The 17,916-nt window shown below is 42.7% G+C and overlaps 1 protein-coding gene across 1 annotated transcript in view; it reads right to left on the bottom strand.

The window, feature by feature from the left end:
• LOC143283809 (protein Red-like) overlaps positions 1-17,916 on the bottom strand; it is a 45,810-nt gene that overhangs the window by 9,975 nt on the left and 17,919 nt on the right. The window contains exons 7-11 of the mRNA XM_076590180.1: positions 16,830-16,944; positions 15,718-15,788; positions 10,302-10,348; positions 7,959-8,122; positions 4,725-4,836 (exon numbers count right to left, since the gene is read on the bottom strand). Of these exons, the coding sequence (XP_076446295.1) occupies positions 4,725-4,836; positions 7,959-8,122; positions 10,302-10,348; positions 15,718-15,788; positions 16,830-16,944 (509 nt within the window). The remainder of the gene's footprint in view (positions 1-4,724; positions 4,837-7,958; positions 8,123-10,301; positions 10,349-15,717; positions 15,789-16,829; positions 16,945-17,916) is intronic.

Here is a 17,916-nt window from a genome sequence, read left to right as displayed (position 1 = left end):
CCTGTCTCATGACTGGCGTCCTGGGTCTTCACCCCCTCCTGTCCCGTGACTGGAGTCCTGGGTCTTCACCCCCTCCTGTCCCGCGACTGGCGTCCTGGGTCTTCACCCCCTCCTGTCTCGTGACTGGAGTCCTGGGTCTTCACCCCCTCCTGTCTCATGACTGGCATCCTGGGTCTTCACCCCGTCCTGTCTCGTGACTGGAGTCCTGGGTCTTCACCCCCTCCTGTCCTGTGACTGGAGTCCTGGGTCTTCACCCCGTCCTGTCTCGTGACTGGAGTCCTGGGTCTTCACCCCCTCCTGTCTCGTAACTGGCGTCCTGGGTCTTCACCCCGTCTTGTCTCGTGACTGGAGTCCTGGGTCTTCACCCCCTCCGGTCTTGTGACTGACGTCCTGGGTCGTGACTGGAGTCCTGGGTCTTCACCCCCTCCTGTCTTGTGACTGATGTCCTGGGTCGTGACTGGTGTCCTGGGTCTTCACCCCTTCTGTCTTGTGACTGATGTCCTGGGTCGTGACTGGTGTCCTGGGTCTTAACCCCCTCCTGTCTTGTGACTGACGTCCTGGGTCGTGACTGGAGTCCTGGGTCTTCACCCCCTCCTGTCTTGTGACTGACGTCCTGGGTCGTGACTGGAGTCCTGGGTCTTCACCCCCTCTTGTCTTGTGACTGACGTCCTGGGTCTTCACTCCCTCCTGTCTTGTGACTGACGTCCTGGGTCGTGACTGGTGTCCTGGGTCTTCACCCCCTCCTGCCCTGTGACTGGTGTTCTGTGTTCCTGGCCTTTTGACTTGTGGCCTGGGTCTTTGTTTGCTTGGCACTGTATGCCGAGTCCTGGCACCTAGGCCTTTTGATTGAGGGCTTGTGCCTTTGGTCTGACTTCTGCGCCACGCGTCCACTGGCGTGCGTCTGGAACCGTGTGTCACTTTTTTTGGTTTTGTCTTGTTTTTCTTTTTTCCTTTAACCATTATACACATAACCCGCCCAATGTCGGCTTGCAGTGTAACACCCAAACCTGCCCGGTACCGCCGTCTAAACATGTGCTTACTAAGGGTGCAGCCATTGCTGTTTACATAAACAAGACTCTTGCAAGTTTCACAGTCTCGTTTTCAGCACTTCCTGCCATGCATTTTGGACTTTTCAGAGTCTGATTTGCTTGAATTTTGACAAAGTTGTGAATTTTTTAAGTTGCAAGGTGAGTTTGATGATTGCCGAGAGCTTTAGCGTAATCTGAAAACCAAATCTGAAGATGACTTTGAACCGTTTTAATGAATTTTGCATGAGAATCTTGTAAAAATTGACTGACCTGAGTGACCTAGATATTGACTGACTGAGTTTTGCCGATAATGAGAGTGAAGTTGGTCGCTCGAATATGTATTGATCGCTGGACCTCCGAAATCATGAATCAAACGCCAGACCTTCGAAATCGATACTGTCAGTGAGTTACTACAGTTAGTCTTGATTTCAATGATATTTAGTGGCGTTCTGCACAATCTTCCTGATTGTGCTAGTTCAATGGAATATACTACTGATTCGGTACAGTTCTGAAGTTTCAAAGTTGCAAGATGAGTTCAATGACTGTCGATCGTAGTAGTGTAATCCGAACAACTAATCTGAACATGATTTATGCATGAGAATTTTGTAAAAGTCGATCGTACTGAGTGACCTAGACATCCACTGACTGAGTTCTACCGATATTGAGAGTCTAGTTGGTACTTGAGTGTGAATCGATCACTGGACTTCTGAAATCATGAATTGATCACCGGACCTCCGAAATCGTGAATCAATCGCCGGACCTCCGAAATGATAAATCGATTGCCAGAAGGCAGAATCGATTAGGTCAGTTGTTGATTGCACTGATACTTATTGACATTCTGCATGATCTTCCTCATTTTGCTAGTTAAATGGATTCTATTTTTCTTTTCATTATGGAGAAATTACATGTGAGGTAGGTTTGTTCTTTGTTTTTGTTTGTTTAATGTTGTTTTTCTCCCAACCATCATAGAAAACACATCATCCCTCAAAATTAAAAGAGCATAAAAATCAGCATGTTCATTGTTGGAATTCAAGATGAGTAAGAAAAAGAATAAAAAGAAGATGTGTTAGAAGTCACTGCAGAACAGATGAACTTATTTCAAAGAAAATCATACTGTAATTAAAAGAATTTTTTTCAAAGTTGACCATCAAATTTGACACATTTATTTTTTTTGTGTGTGTGTGTAAATACAAAGCAACATGAGCCTGGAAACAAAAATTCTTTTGCAACTTTATTATGTGTAGAATGCAAGAAAAATAAACATGTGCAACAAAAGAAGGTAATTATATTTTTAACCAATGTTTATAATTACCCACTATCGAAAATCGCAAGAGTTATTCGCCTTGGCATGAGATTTCAGGGGTGATTAGTGCTGAGCGTCCTGGGGGTAAAGAGGTTAAGAGGGAAGCTTTCTGAAGCCGGCAAAAACGCTACACTGAACATGAATATGTATGCCGGTCTGGGTCGTTGGTTTTTTTTTTGGTGTGTGTATGGTTGTGTACAAAGATCAGAATCAAAATACTATTATTTAATACATATAATTTTCACCTGAGTGCTTGGGATAGAGAGAGCGGGAGAGAATAAATTTTGTATGGAAGAGAACATCTGTATTCTGTGTTTGTGTTGTTGGGTGAACTGGGGTGGGTGTTAGTTTTTAAAACAGCTCTTGACCTCTTCCCTAAGGGGGTCGTGACATATATATATATATATATATATATATATATATATATATATTATATATGTCTTTCCTAATCTGAAAAAGAAAAGACAAAAAAAGAAAAGAAAAGTAAGCATTGTTACAATTATAACAGACAGCATAAGATATGCCTTCAGTTTTGGCCATTCTGGCCAATTCTTCACCAGATTTTTTTTTTTTTTAAACAAAAAACATAAAAAATAAATGCTATTATGACACACAAAAATGATTTTCTGCAATATACAGATGGCCGATCAATTAAGACAGAAAAAGAGAAACAAAAAGACAACAGAAAGAAAAGAAAAAGCCAGAAAGAAAGAGAACATGAAAGAAAAGCACAATGTTCTGGTCCAGCATTTCCAGTCAGCAGAGATATGGTTATAACTGAAGGAATTCCTGGCACATGGTTATAACTGAAGGAATTCCTGGCACGTGGTTATAACTGAAGGAATTCCTGGCACATGGTTATAACTGAAGGAATTCCTGGCACATGGTTATAACTGAAGGAATTCCTGGCACGTGGTTATAACTGAAGGAATTCCTGGCACATGGTTATAACTGAAGGAATTCCTGGAAATGTTTATAACTGAAGGAATTACTTTTTTTCCAACAGGGCTATTTCAACTGAAAAATAGGAAGTATTTACAAATTCAGAACAAAAATGAAAAAACCAACATAACACCAGATGTGCCCAAGCCTTCAGTTTTCATGGCTCACATGTGTAAACAATGTGAGTCTATGTAATAATCCAGTGTTCTATTTGTGTGTGTGTGTGTGTGTGTGTGTGTGTGTGTGTGTGCGTGTACATGTGTCTGTGTGTGTCTGTGTCTGTGTGTGTCTGTATGTATGTCTGTGTCCATGGTAAACTTTCACATTGTAATTTTCTCTGGAAATAGTGTCTGTCATCTGCTCTAGAAATACTATGCCAATACCAAATTCAGACTGAAAAAAGTGGGGGACAAATTTTCAAATTCATACCAATAATAGGTTGTAAGTCTTCCTGATTAACTATATTTCTGGATCATGAACAGTTTATTTTGAATCCAGAAAATGGTTTGGTTCGAAGCCAGCATGACCTCATTTTTTCTTGTTCGCAATAAAAAGAAAAGAAAAATACAAATTCTGGACAGAACACATACAGTGACAGTAACTACATCATCAACGTTTTTACTGCATATGAATATTTCAAAGTGGATGTTGAATTAACTAGAACGTACATAAAAGAGAAACTGAATGTACTATGCTGTAGTTTCTGCTGGTAACTAAGCCTGTCAAACACAATCTCCACAGATGTGGAGAAAATGGTCACATTTTGCAGTGCGCTTGAGGCGATGGTAACGTCTCTCCCACAGACTTTAAAGAACTTCTTAAATGCTCCAGATATACCAAATTAACATGATTTAAACAGCCTTTGCACCTTGAATACTGTAACCAATATTTCATGCTAAAAAACCCAAACATATTGAAATATCAATTTTTGAATGTCATCTGTAGAAACAGATTAGCGCTGTGTTACTCTCAACCCAACCATGCTTGATTCAAATCTGCTTTTATGCCTTTTTTTCACCCGAAGCTTTGTAATAGCAAATACAGAACACATTTCAAGGTTTAAAAAAAAATCTTTTAATCTAATCTTATTCATATTCTTGATTTATCTTTCTTTCTAAGTGTGTAATATAAGTGAGTCTTGAAGGCCTTGCCTCCCTTGTTAAACCTTGATGAGCACATCACCAACCCAAAGTTGGTAGGATGAACACATTAGTTTCATATCATACACCAACCTCTCCATTAATTTCTTCATCTTCTGTCTTGTTTCTTTAAATATGCCAGAATGAAACACATGTATGTACACACAGTCACACACACACACACACACACACACAAACACAAACACAGACACACACACTTCTCTATCCCTGTTGCCCATCCAAAGAAAAACAGGACATGTAGGAAAAATATAAACAATTAATTCTAAAAACAAAAAAGAATTGATTTCTGACCCTTTTCCTTCCTCTTCAGTTTCTTTAGTTCTCGTTTGCCTTGTCGAAGATAGGACAGAATCTGCGTCAGCTTGTTGATGACGATGTCATTGGTTGTCAGGGTTGTTGGAGTCTGTCAACAAAAACAATATACATATATTACTGTTGATCAATAATTCATCAGTAATAAAACTTTTAAAAAAAAAAATTTTCTTTGCAAATAGCTAACTCATTCTGTCCAATCAGGCCTTACAAGTGGGCAAGACCTGTGAAACCGAACTTTAAGCAGTTTAACCAATATGTAAAACAGCCACTGATACATTTGATAGAATTTTGACTTACATTTTGAGAGAAACATAATGAAAAAAGAAAGCAGCACATGCATTCGTACATGCACAGTATCAGTTTCAGTGCACACAAACACACACTGACATACAGGCATTTACAAACACACCACACTCTTTATCACTGCTGAAATATCATGTCAGTATCTTATAGTTAAGAAAAGAAGTATTCCACACTATAACCATAGCAACAACAACATAACAGTATATTTATATAATGCTTTCAACCAGCTCAAAATGCTTTGCAATATCAGGCATGAGATTGAGAAATTGTGACTGAGTCTGAAAGGTGGGGGCCTGGGGACCGCAGAAGGCCCCCAGTGGGGGTCCATGGGGCAACGCCCCTGGTGGGGGTCTGGGGGCAAAGCCCTCCGAAGCTGAAGGTTATTCTCAATTTCAAACCATAAAATCTGCACTTGCAGCCCACCAATGCTGCTGAGGTATTCCAACCCACAGAAGACAAAAAATCTGTCAAATTCTTCCCAAACTGAAGTGTTTTTGCTTCCAAACCTGTAAAGTCAGCCTTGGGGGCATGATTTTCAAAATCGTGTCTCATGTGTGTGTGCGTGTGTGCGTGTGTGTGTGTGTGTGTGTGTGGATGTGCGTGCGTGTGCGTGTGTGTGTGTGGTTTCAATGCAACTCTGTGACTGGTTATATCCCTTTCAAGCAGTCAAGGATTCTCAGCTGGAGCAAGTGGTCAGTGTCTTGGCTCAATGCCAAAATTGCCACAGTCATTGACAGTGGTTTCATATCCCTCTCCCCCCCAAGCCCCCTCCTTCTCTCAGCACTGGTAGGAGACTCAAGAAAGAGGGGAGTGGTACCTCAGCAAATCATGAAAGTGAAGTGTGCAGGAGGGGGGCGGGGGTTTGGGGAGACTTTTTTCTCTCTGAAATCAACTCTCTTCCTCTGAAAATAGTGGATCCAGAGAGAGAGAGACAGCATGCGAGCGCGAGTGTGCCCAAGCGTGTGTGTGTGTGGTTTCAATTCAACTGTGTGTTAACAAGAGAGAAACAGAGAGGAAGGCAGACAGAAAGAGAGGGGAGATGGTAGGAGGAAAGAATGCAAGTTGTATTTGTGCATGTGTATGCACTGCTTTCAAATTCAATCGATCCCGCTCTCCGTGTGTGTGTGTGTGTGTGTGTGTGTGTGTGTGTGTGTGTGTTTTCAATACAACTCTGTGTGTATATGCAAGAAAGAGAGACAGACAGACAGACAGAAAGAGGGCGAGAGGGACAAAGAGAGAGAGAGAGGGGAGAAGGTGGGAGGGAAAAGTGCAAGTTTGTATGTGTGCATTGCTTTAAATACAATTCTCTGTGTGTGTGTGTGTGTGTGTGTGTGTGTGTGTGTGTGTGTGTTCAATCTCCGTGTGTGTGTGCTTGAAAGAGAGAGAGAGCATGTGCGTATTATTAAGCTCTGTGTGATTGTGTGAGTGCTCATAATATTATGTGTGCACATGTGCATGTGTGAAGGAGAGAGAGATAAAATAAGAAACAGAGTATGTGTATATGTGAATGCATTCATGTGTTTTTTGGGGGGTTTTCAAAGTGTGTGTGTGTGTGTGTGTGTGTGCACGCGCGCACATTCAATTCAGCTCTGTGTCTGTGCGTGCGTGTGTAACTTTGGTAATCTGGCCAGCAATAGGTCTCAAATCTAAATACACTGACTCTTGCCATGAACAGCCTGTACTACAGAAGCATCCGCTGTGTCAGAAAAAGCACTGAGGCAATAAGTTGCTACAAAGTTTCTGTTTCAATCGCAACACTGAATGTTACTTGTGCATACAGTGCAGCTTCTGTTGAATGAACCGAGAGGGTCAAGCAGATGTACCCACGGACCTTGTGGCTTGACAGGGACGGAGATCGCGCACACTGATGTACCTGTGCATGCGCGCAAGTTTGTGTGTGTGTGTGTGTGTGTGCGCGCGCGCGTAATCAAATGTCTGTGCCGCGCGCGTGTGTGTGTGTGTGTGTGTGTGATCGACGGCATGTGTGTGCATGTGCACGCGTGCGTGCTTTTCACAGTGCGTTAGGAAACTTTCGGACTTCGATTTTAGTGCTCTGACAAGTCACTGGATCGCCTCTCAAGGGGTCAACAAAAGACGCTTTCGAAAGAGCGTTCTGTTTTCATTTTTGACAGATCATCGATAAACGATATAGAACAGCCCATCCGAATTCGGCTTTCTTTCTTTCTTTTTTCTTCTAGAAAACGGACGCTCCGTTTTTAATGCAAATGTGAAAACAGATTTCCGTGCCTAGACTGAAGAGTTGCACCAATACAATCTGACACCAATCGCACTTGGCCTTGCCCGTGATGACCATTTTGTGAATGACGTCAGTCGCCTACTGGTAAAGTTTTTTTTTTATATTCTTCACTTCTGTTTTCACGATCTCATCTTGCCAGACCCAGTTCCACTTATTATTCACTCCTTTATCAATCTCTGCTGCAAAAATCCTCTAATCCTTTGTGAGTTTTCTCATTTTGTCAATGACTGAAGACGATGGACGAAATCAGGCATCTTTGCAAGTCGTGAAGCCTGTGAGCGAGTTTTGTAATTCCGACCGAATACGGATAAGCTGAATGATGACAGAGGAGCAGCGGAACACTTATTCTCAATTGGTTCGCTTTCCCAAACATGGGGTATTTTAGCAAACGCTGTGGGTCTGTCTGGTCGATCGGTCGGACAACGTTTGTGCAACCTTCGTGGGTCAGAAAAAAGACCTCACCCCCCCTCCACCCCTCCAATTTTCTCAACGGATTTACGTGAATCTCAAAAATGGCCTCTGGAAAAATCTCATGCCTGAATATGTCAGACAGACACATAACACACACACACACATACACGGAAGAGATACAGATGTAGATCCACAGAATACATCAAAAACTGCAGCAGGCATTCTTTTGGTTCACCCACCTCCAAACTTGGACAGTCAGCCTTGCTGCGGATGACAGTGTTAGGAACATCAAAGTCACCATACTCGTCCTCCAAGTCCACAGCATAAGCCATGCGCTTGGGCAAGAACAGCTCATTGCGCTGAGGAGGCTTTGATTTGAACAGAACACGGTAGATGTTGCGTCCTGCAAGCAACAAGAAGACCACTCAATCATGGTATTGTTGGTTAAAACAAACCTTCATTCAGAACTCATAATTTTACCATACATCTACATACTTAAAACAGCAGAGCAACAAGCTAACAGCTAAAATCATGCTCCGTGATATTACAAATCATTATCAGTTTGATAGCTGGAGAACATCACACACGTGCAGTTGTGTTGAAATTAAATGCTTTCCAATTACATGGCAATGTTCTTTTCCAACCACATGGCTATGTTCTCAGCACACCCTAGAAATGGCTAAGGTGACGCTTAAAACCCACTTAAAACTTCAACTTGTACACACTCACATGAAGTAGTAAATAATTAAAAATGCATACAGAAATGAAAGATTATTTTGATGCTCTGAAGGATACCATGCACATCAAACTAAGCCACAAGAAATACTCTTCCATGCAGACAAAGATCCCCAAGCAGCCAGTGTGGAACATGCAGAATGACAACTAGAGAGGCCAATATAAAATTGAGGGAGGCTTATCTGAAAACTTCTGACCTTTCAGATGTGCACAAGGACAGGTATGATGCAGGAAAGCTTCGTCAACACTCACCAAGCTTCGTCAACAAAACAGTACTTACTAAGCTTCATCAACAAAACAGTACTTACTAAGCTTTGTCAACAAAACAGTACTTACCAAGCTTCGTCAATACTTACCAAGCTTCGTCAACAAAACAGTACTTACAAAGCTTCGTCAACAAAACAGTCCTTACCAAGCTTCGTCAATAAAACAGGCCTTACCAAGCTTCGTCAATAAAACAGTACTTACTAAGCTTCGTCAACACTTACCAAGCTTCGTCAACAAAACAGGCCTTACCAAGCTTCGTCAATAAAACAGTATTTACTAAGCTTCGTCAACACTTACCAAGCTTCGTCAACAAAACAGTACTTACCAAGCTTCGTCAATACTTACTAAGCTTAATCAACAAAACAGTACTTACCAAGCTTTGTCAACAAAACAGTACTTACCAAGCTTCGTCAATACTTACCAAGCTTCGTCAACAAAACAGTACTTACCAAGCTTCGTCAACAAAACAGTACTTACCAAGCTTCGTCAACACTTACCAAGCTTCATCAACACTTACCAAGCTTCATCAACAAAACAGTACTTACCAAGCTTCGTCAACAAAACAGTACTTACCAAGCTTCGTCAATACTTACCAAGCTTCGTCAACAAAACAGTACTTACCAAGCTTCGTCAACACTTACCAAGCTTCATCAACAAAACAGTACTTACCAAGCTTCGTCAACAAAACAGTACTTACTAAGCTTCGTCAACAAAACGGTACTTATCAAGCTTCGTCAATACTTACCAAGCTTTGTCAAAACTTACCAAGCTTTGTCCACAAAACAGTACTTACCAAGCTTCGTCAACAAAACGGTACTTACTAAGCTTCGTCAACACTTACCAAGCTTTGTCAATAAAATAGTACTTACCAAGCTTTGTCAACAAAATAGTACTTACCAAGCTTCGTCAATACTTACCAAGCTTCGTCAACAAAACAGTACTTACCAAGCTTCGTCAATACTTACCAAGCTTCGTCAACAAAACAGTACTTACCAAGCTTCGTCAATAAAACTTCGTCAACAAAAAAACAGTACTTACCAAGCTTCATCAATAAAACAGTACTTACCAAGCTTCGTCAACAAAACAGTACTTACTAAGATTTACTTACCAAGCTTCGTCAATACTTACTAAGCTTCGTCAACAAAACAGTACTTACAAAGCTTCGTCAACAAAACAGTACTTACTAAGCTTCGTCAATACTTACCAAGCTTCGTCAATACTTACCAAGCTTTGTCAACAAAACAGTACTTACCAAGCTTCGTCAACAAAACAGTACTTACTAAGCTTCGTCAACAAATCAGTACTTACTAAGCTTCGTCAATACTTACCAAGCTTCGTCAACAAAACAGTACTTACTAAGCTTCGTCAATACTTACCAAGCTTCGTCAATACTTACCAAGCTTTGTCAACAAAACAGTACTTACCAAGCTTCGTCAATACTTACCAAGCTTCGTCAACAAAACAGTACTTACTAAGCTTCGTCAATACTTACCAAGCTTCGTCAATACTTACCAAGCTTCGTCAACAAAACAGTACTTACTAAGCTTCGTCAATACTTACTAAGCTTTGTCAATACTTACCAAGCTTCGTCTTGAACTGAATCTTTTCTTCAGGATCCTCTTCTTCCCTGTTACAAAAACATTTTTTGTAATTTCAATTTATCATACAAATTCGCATGATCACATAAAATGGTTTCAATTCAAAAGTTGTAACAGGCAAAGAAAATATAACCATGATTACCCTTTATGCTTGAAAAGTGCAGAATATCCACAAAATTACACACCGGACTGGTCTGAAGACCCAGACCTTGATGAAAAAGACATACACACTGCCAAGATTCTTTTGTCTCAATTCATGTACATTACATTACAAAATCATGGCTAACATGTACTGTGTGGGTTTCATCAATATGTAACACAGAATCTAGACTTGTCCTTGCTTTGAGTCACTAGCACACACACACACACTCACACACACACAAACACACGCTCTCTCTCTCTCTCACACAGGTCAGAATGAAGAAATATTCACATACACAGATACAAACAGTAATTCACCTTGTGTTCCCTATAAAAAATCACAGGCCTATCTGGACAAAGCTTGAAGGGGGGTCAGATTAGCTGCCCTTAAAAATCTTAAAAGATCAGTAAAAGCACTGATATAAACATTTTCCATTGCTCAGAAGACTTAGGAAGTGCAAAGAGTACACACTCCTTTAAACCTTTCACCGCCATGGTCGCATTTCGGCACCAGCTAGGTAAAGCACCCATGTCATTGAAATGCAACCAGATGATGGGCCTTTTGTGCATTAACCTAATGCTCTTAATTTTCAGTGGTAGGATTGGCCTTTTTTTTTCCCACACATCACAGGGGAGTCCCCAGCTATTCTTAGACACCATCTTTTCTGTGGTTCCTGCACAAGGTTAATTTGCACTCTAAACTGACTGGCGGTGAAAGGGTTAAACAGGGCTGGCTAAGGAATTAAAGTGACTGAGCTCGTTCATTTTCCAGTGATAAGAAACTCTACTTGAGAGAGCTGGACAGTACAAGGTCTTCAGAGAAGCCCCCCCTCATTCAAGTGTTTCGGCTCTTAACTCCTTACACTATACGGGGGCCAGGCCGCACACAGGTCATTGTCGCAACCCGTAAGGGGTTGCCCATCAACCCCCACCCTTCCCAGACTAACGTCCCGACAACACAAACACAGAGACACAGAAAAGTTCAGCTCGGTTCTTTACTTGTGATCACTCTAAATAAATCAAACACACAATGATAACCCCCATCTAACTAAAGCACAATTCCATTTCAGTTTCAACATAATAGTTTTATGTAGTCAATTGCGGCACCAGTTCATTTTAATGACACTGTCAGAGTCCACCTGGCGCAAACTTCCCCCGACAGTTGAAGATCGTTGTTGTAGACTTGAGGGTTAAGGTAGAATGGGGTGAGAGGGAAAGTGGGAATGGGGCACTGAAGTGTGGAGTGGGAGTGGGAGCAGGTGTGAGGAAAATTAAAGAGGAACGAAGACTGTTCCAGTGTCGACCCTGGAGTTCTGTTGAAGGCAGTGGCATGGGAAGAAAAACTGACAGGAAAATCTGTCACCAGGTAAATACAGAGGCACACCACTGACCCAGGAAGAAAACACAGACCCATACAGGAAGAAGGGGATGACCAGGAAACACCCTACAACTTCTACCAGACGGCACCTAACAGCTAACACGCTGGCATGGCTACCCGTCTCTTGAGAGAGTTTGGCATCGACAGCAAAGCGAAATCCTTCCCCCCTAACTACATAAATTTCTGAACTCGCTCAGAGTTAAATAAATGTTTAATAACAGGAACATGTCACACACATATCCCAGAGATGCACATGCATAAGCACGGTGTTAAGGTGAACATACACACGAAAAAGAGGGGGTAGTGAAGGAGAGAAGGGAGAGAGTGGGGAGGGGGGGGGGGAGACAAGAGAGAGAGAAAGGGTGAAGGAAAGGACGCACAGAGATCGCCAACAAGCTGTGATAGTTATGACTCCTGGATGCCCTTTTATTGCGGCCTTTTTTTTTTTTTTTTCTTTTTTTCCTGATCCTCAGCAGGTTCAAACCCTCGCCTCCAAGGTGGTCACCTCTTCTGGACTGAGTCACCTTTTCTGGCAGAAGTTTTAACCATTGAGCCATCGTACGCCTAGTTTGAGTTGGGAAATTTAACTGTGTAGATGTGGGCTTTCTCCATTCTGCTTTTGTATGGCACAGTGAGCTCAATCAGAATCACTTGTTTCGTTGCCTTGGAGTGGAGTACTGTGTCAGGTCTCATGCCGCTCTTGCTGATGATTTCCGGGTGTTTCTTCCCCTCTGGTAGGTCAGCTGTGCATTCCCAATCGTCAGTACCATCAAGCAGCCCACATTTCCATGCTTTAGATGTTACAACTGTTCCTGGCCAGACTTTATTGCCTTCTGCAGAGAGGAACTCTACTGGAACTTCTGGTGGTGTGGGTGCTTCACACTGCATGAGCTGAGGACATGTTCCACTATTTGTTTGCCATAGCAGAGTGGGCATGCAGGGTCATCTGCTTTCCCCCATTTCATCCAGTTTGTATTCGAGGGAAGGAGGTCGTACACAGATCTTAGGATGAAGCTGATCCTCAGAGAGGCCATGTTTCACATGTTGCTCCAGCTGAGGCTTTTTTGGAGTGCATTTTCCCATGTTGTTCACTGCCTCTGCTGGCCTTGCTGGACTGCCTTCTGGACTTTTTCATCATCCTCTTCCTTCTTGATCTCATGTATAATCATGTCTCTTTTTGCTTTCCCCCTTGCCTTGGACCACCATTCCATCTTTGTTGATCCCAGGCCTTGTCAGCTGGTTTGGGTGTGTCCTATTATTTCCTTTATCTTAAGACTTTCTTTCGCTACACTGACTGCCTCCCTGACTTTCCATTTTCTGCCAGTCTTCAGCTTGGGTTGGTTGGATCTCACAATACTGTCTCCTGAGTCTTCGATCATGCTGAGAAGTCTTGCCTTCCCTACCTTGTATTCTTCGACAAAGGATTTCAGAGGTAGCCTCAGCTTTGCTTAGTGACAGTAGAGTGCCATGTCAGTGAGACCAGGTGGGACAGCAAGCCATTTGTGTGTGTACTTGTTGATATTTGCCTCAATCTACTCGACTGTGCTACAGCTGATATATATATATCAGGAGAGGCCACAGGAGGTTTGGTATCAGCATAGACTGTAGGCACCACACTTTGTATTTGCCAGGAAGGCCACACTGGTCTATGATATGCAGGGCCTTCTTCTGCTGTCTGCTTGGTTTCCTTTCCTCTTTTTGTGTCTTTCAGGGACTCATCATACCATCTTTCAAGGCTCTTGACAGGTTCATCTAACACCGTTGGAATGGCTTGGTTGGCTACAGTGAATGTGGCCACTTCAGCTACCTTTCCTTTACGCAGGGAGGGGCTCCATGATTTCTTTTGTTTGAAGTTCATCTGGCTGAGGCAACTGGCTTGTCCAACTGCTTCAATACTTCACGGGCGTCATCCTCTTTCGATGAGAGGACTGCTGTGTCATCCATGAAGGCTTTCAAAGGAGGTATCTGGTATCCGTTACGGAGGTCGGCTCAATCCATTCCCTTCACTGAGGCCTTCAAGATCACTTCCATTGCCAGCACAAATAGGATTGGAGAAATTGCACAGCCCATGGCTATGCCCACTTCCAGATTGATCCAATCTGTGTGTATTCCTTGGTGTTGAACCGCATTGAGAAGCCATGGAAGTACTTCTTCAGCATTTCCCTGATGTTCGTTGGTACATGGGGCATCTTGAGAGCCAGTTGGATCATCTCATGTGGAACTTACCTGTACGCATTTGCCAGATCCAGCCATACCACATCAAGGTTCTTTTTCTCTGCCTTTGCTCTTTGGATTGCATCTCAAATCATTGTGGCATGTTCTACACAGCCAGGATCTCCTGGGATGCCACCTTTCTGGACTGACACATCCAGGTACTCATTTTCTGTGAGCTATTTTGTCAGTCTTGCAGCCATGACAGAGAAGAAGATTTTTCCTCCGACATTCAGGAGCGATATTGGTCTGAACTGGCTGATGGTACTTGAATTCTGCTCTTTCGGGATGTACACACCATCAGCTATCATCCACTGGTCACTGATCTTCAGATTCACTCTGTGGAGCCACTCAAGCACTTTAAGACATTTGTTGCACAGCAGGTACGGTATTCCATTTGGCCCTGGTGATGATTTGGCCCTGGCTTTCTTGACCACTTTCTGTACTTCCTCAAGGGTTGGTGGTTTATTGCTGAACGTCTTCTCTGGTTTCCTGGGATGAACCAAACCCTTGAGATCTAGTGGTTTCTTGCTTCGTGGATCGGAATACATTTTCCTGAGATGCTGTTCAAGTGTTTCTCTGTCCACTGTGAGTGTCTCTGATTTGGGAAGCTCGAACAGTTTCCTGGCAAACTGAAAGGGGTCTCAGAAGAAGCAGTCTTGTATCTTCTTCTTTTTGCTCCTTTTCCTCCATGCTGCTTCTGCTTTTCTGAGGGCACTGTGCTTTGCTTTCAGGTCTTTCCAAAGTTTCTGTAGGCCCTGCTTCTCAAAAGTCTAAAGCAGTCTTCATCCTTTTCTTCAGCTTTCTTTTTGCATTTTAGATGTCGTCCATTTCTCATTGTCATCTAGATTTTTGAAGTGTTCTTGTCTTTGGTTCTTTCACTCCGTAGGTTTTCCGACACATTGTGTACACGATATCTCCGTAGGTGGCTAACTTGTGTTCTAAGGTGCTCTTTCTTATCAGCGCATTAAGTTTTCGGACTATTTTATGGTCCAACTCTTCCCATTCCGTTTCTGCACTTGCTGATGGCAAGTTTAGTTTCTGGTGTTTGGCTTCAAGATCTTGTACAAATGATTCATCTGAATTATCAGCATGGATGTCCTTGGCACTGTGGTTTGAATCCTGGCCTTGGTTTTCCATCTTATCTGCTGGTGCAGTGCACTGCCGAGTATTCATCAGATTCTTCATACAACCCTTTTTGGTCCTGTGGATCTTCATGCCACGCTCAGTGGAGAATTTCCGCCCACAGACACATGGGAATTCCATCAGTTCTGAAATCGTAGTCCGTTTACCATTTCCAGTCATGATTCAGTTGGCGACGATGGATTCATCATTCTCTCCCCCTTTCGGTGAATCCTGGAAGCATCCCTTCTATGTGGAACTCGAGGCAATTTGATAAAGGGTAAGGTTGGCTGCCAACCCACGGAACCCGAGAGTCTAGTCTTTCCCAGTGTCACTCAGTTTTTCCCGAACGTCATTCAGACTGTTCCTGAAAGTCAATGGCTTACCCAAGTCTCAGTGATAAGAAACTCTAAGGAGAGCTGGACAGTACAAGGTCTTCAGAGAAGAAGCCCCCCTCAGTCAAGTGTTTCTGTATCAAATTGCTGACCTCATTTACATGCTATTTCATGCATAAAGGAAGCTAATGACATGAGTAAAGCTACTCACTTGGTTTGTGTGAATGCACTCTCCATCTGTTCTTCATCTTCCTTCTCCTTAAAATTGATTTCTGCTCGAACCTGCCAAAAATACATCATAACTGTAGCGCTAATAAATGTACCACCTGTACAAATTTAAACTGTCCATCCTTAAAATCCAGAAGTAAACTTCTGTTTTGGAAAATTTCCTGTTATGGACTAACAGAATTATAGCATACTGTTCAATGAAAATGAGTAAGTCAAACATATTGCTCTCACCAGCTGACACATTTTTTTCAATTCAAACTTATTGTAACGAAGGTATATTAGGAATTATATTTTACAAAACTGGACTTCTTCTTATCAAATATAGTCAGTCTTATGTTTGCTCCAACACACTATGTACCTGTCCATGCAAGCAAATAAATACAGCTTGACAGAGAAACTTACACAACATATACACCCACACAAACTCACAAAACAAACTATCTGCAACATACCCTGCCTGCCAGCCTATCGATAAACATGCACTCACACACACGTATTTATATATATAATAGTAACAGTTTTTATATATAAATTGTATGGTATTGTATGGTACTGTAATGTATTGCATTGTACTGTTGTATAGTACTGCAATGTATAGTACTGTATGGTACTGTATGGCACTGTACTGCATTGTATCATATTGTATGTATTGTATTGTATTGTATTGTATTGTATTGTATTGTACTGTATTATTCTTTTGTCACAACAGAGTTCTCTGTGTGAAATTCAGGCTTCTGTCCCCAGGGAGAGTGCTTCACTGCAGTGAAAGCACCACCTTTCTTTTCTGTCTGTGTGTTTGTTTTCCTGTGAAAGTGGATTTTTTCTACAGAATTCTGCAAGGGACAACCCTTTTGTTCCCATGGGTTCTTTTACATGTGCTAAATGCATTCTGCACATGGGACCTTGGTTTATCATCTCATCTGAATGACTAGCATCCAGACCACCACTCAAGGATGGGAAGAAAATACTGGTGAGTGCGGGGTTTCAACCAGTGTGCTCAAATTCACTCACTTCCAAGGTGGATTGTTACCACTAGGCCACCACTCCACATATATGACTCAAGAGAGAGAGAGTGTGACAAAGAGAAAAACTGACCTTTTCCAGCAGAGCGTAGTCCAGACCCTTCACCAAGTGAGTGTGCTCCATGTCACCTCCCAGGTACTTGGATTCCTGGATCATCTGCTTTCTCCTCTCTGCATAATTCTCCACACTGTACAACACACACTGACAGTTAGGATCATCACTTCACATCACAACATCTGCTGTCTCCTCTCTGCTTAATTCTCCACACTGTACGGGGTGAGCTGTTGTTACCTGCACGAAGCGGACGTGTTTCTCAGTGCTCTGCAAATAATTAACGTTTTTTGGTTAATTACGCTGTATTGTTTCAAATACGATCGTTGATGATTGACACTAAGCAACCATGCCTTCAGCCACGCTTGATTTCCGTGTTCGATGCGGTGGATTTGTCTCTGTTTTCATCAGTTTCATGGCGAAACGAGCAAAACAGAAAGCGGCCATGCAACTTCGTACCCTCAGAGTGCGCACACGCCTGACCGGTGTATTGGTTGGACTGGCCCTCACTGTGTTTTTCTTCAGTGACCTCCTTTTACGGTGTGGCGATGTAGAGCTGAACCCCGGACCCAGGTCTGGCAGTACCATGAGGCAGGCACGGCTGATCAGTGAGGGTGTCGGACGACGAGCCAGTACTGACCAGTCAACGGTTCCTGACCGTGACTTGTCTTCCACAGTGGCTTCAGGTGAATTACTCCTGAGCTGTGGTGATGTTGAAGCGAACCCTGGACCTAACCCTAACCCTGACCAAGGTGCGTCAACGTCCTCCAGCAGTGTGCGGCAGACCCGGCTCTCCAGCTCACACTCCACTCGTTCGACAAAGGAACCGTCCCTGGCTGATGTGATGGCAACTGTGAACGACATGAACAGTTCTGTGAACAGTAAACTGAGTGAAATGAACAGTTCCATGAACAGTAAACTGGATGATGTCAAACAGGAAATGTGCAGCTTGCGCCAGGAGTACGGTGCCTTGCATGAACTCGTGAGTGGCCTCAAAGATGAAGTAAGTGAACTACATCATAAAAATAATGAACTGGAACAGAAGAATAAAGATTTGAATGATAAAGTAAATGATCTGGAAAAGAAATGTGATGACCTTGAAAGTAGG

This window comes from Babylonia areolata, chromosome 7 (assembly GCF_041734735.1).
Source record: "Babylonia areolata isolate BAREFJ2019XMU chromosome 7, ASM4173473v1, whole genome shotgun sequence".
Taxonomy (NCBI): Eukaryota; Metazoa; Mollusca; class Gastropoda; order Neogastropoda; family Buccinidae; genus Babylonia; species Babylonia areolata.
The sequence above is the reverse complement of the archived record's forward strand: the minus strand, read 5'-3'. Positions and strand labels throughout refer to the sequence as shown.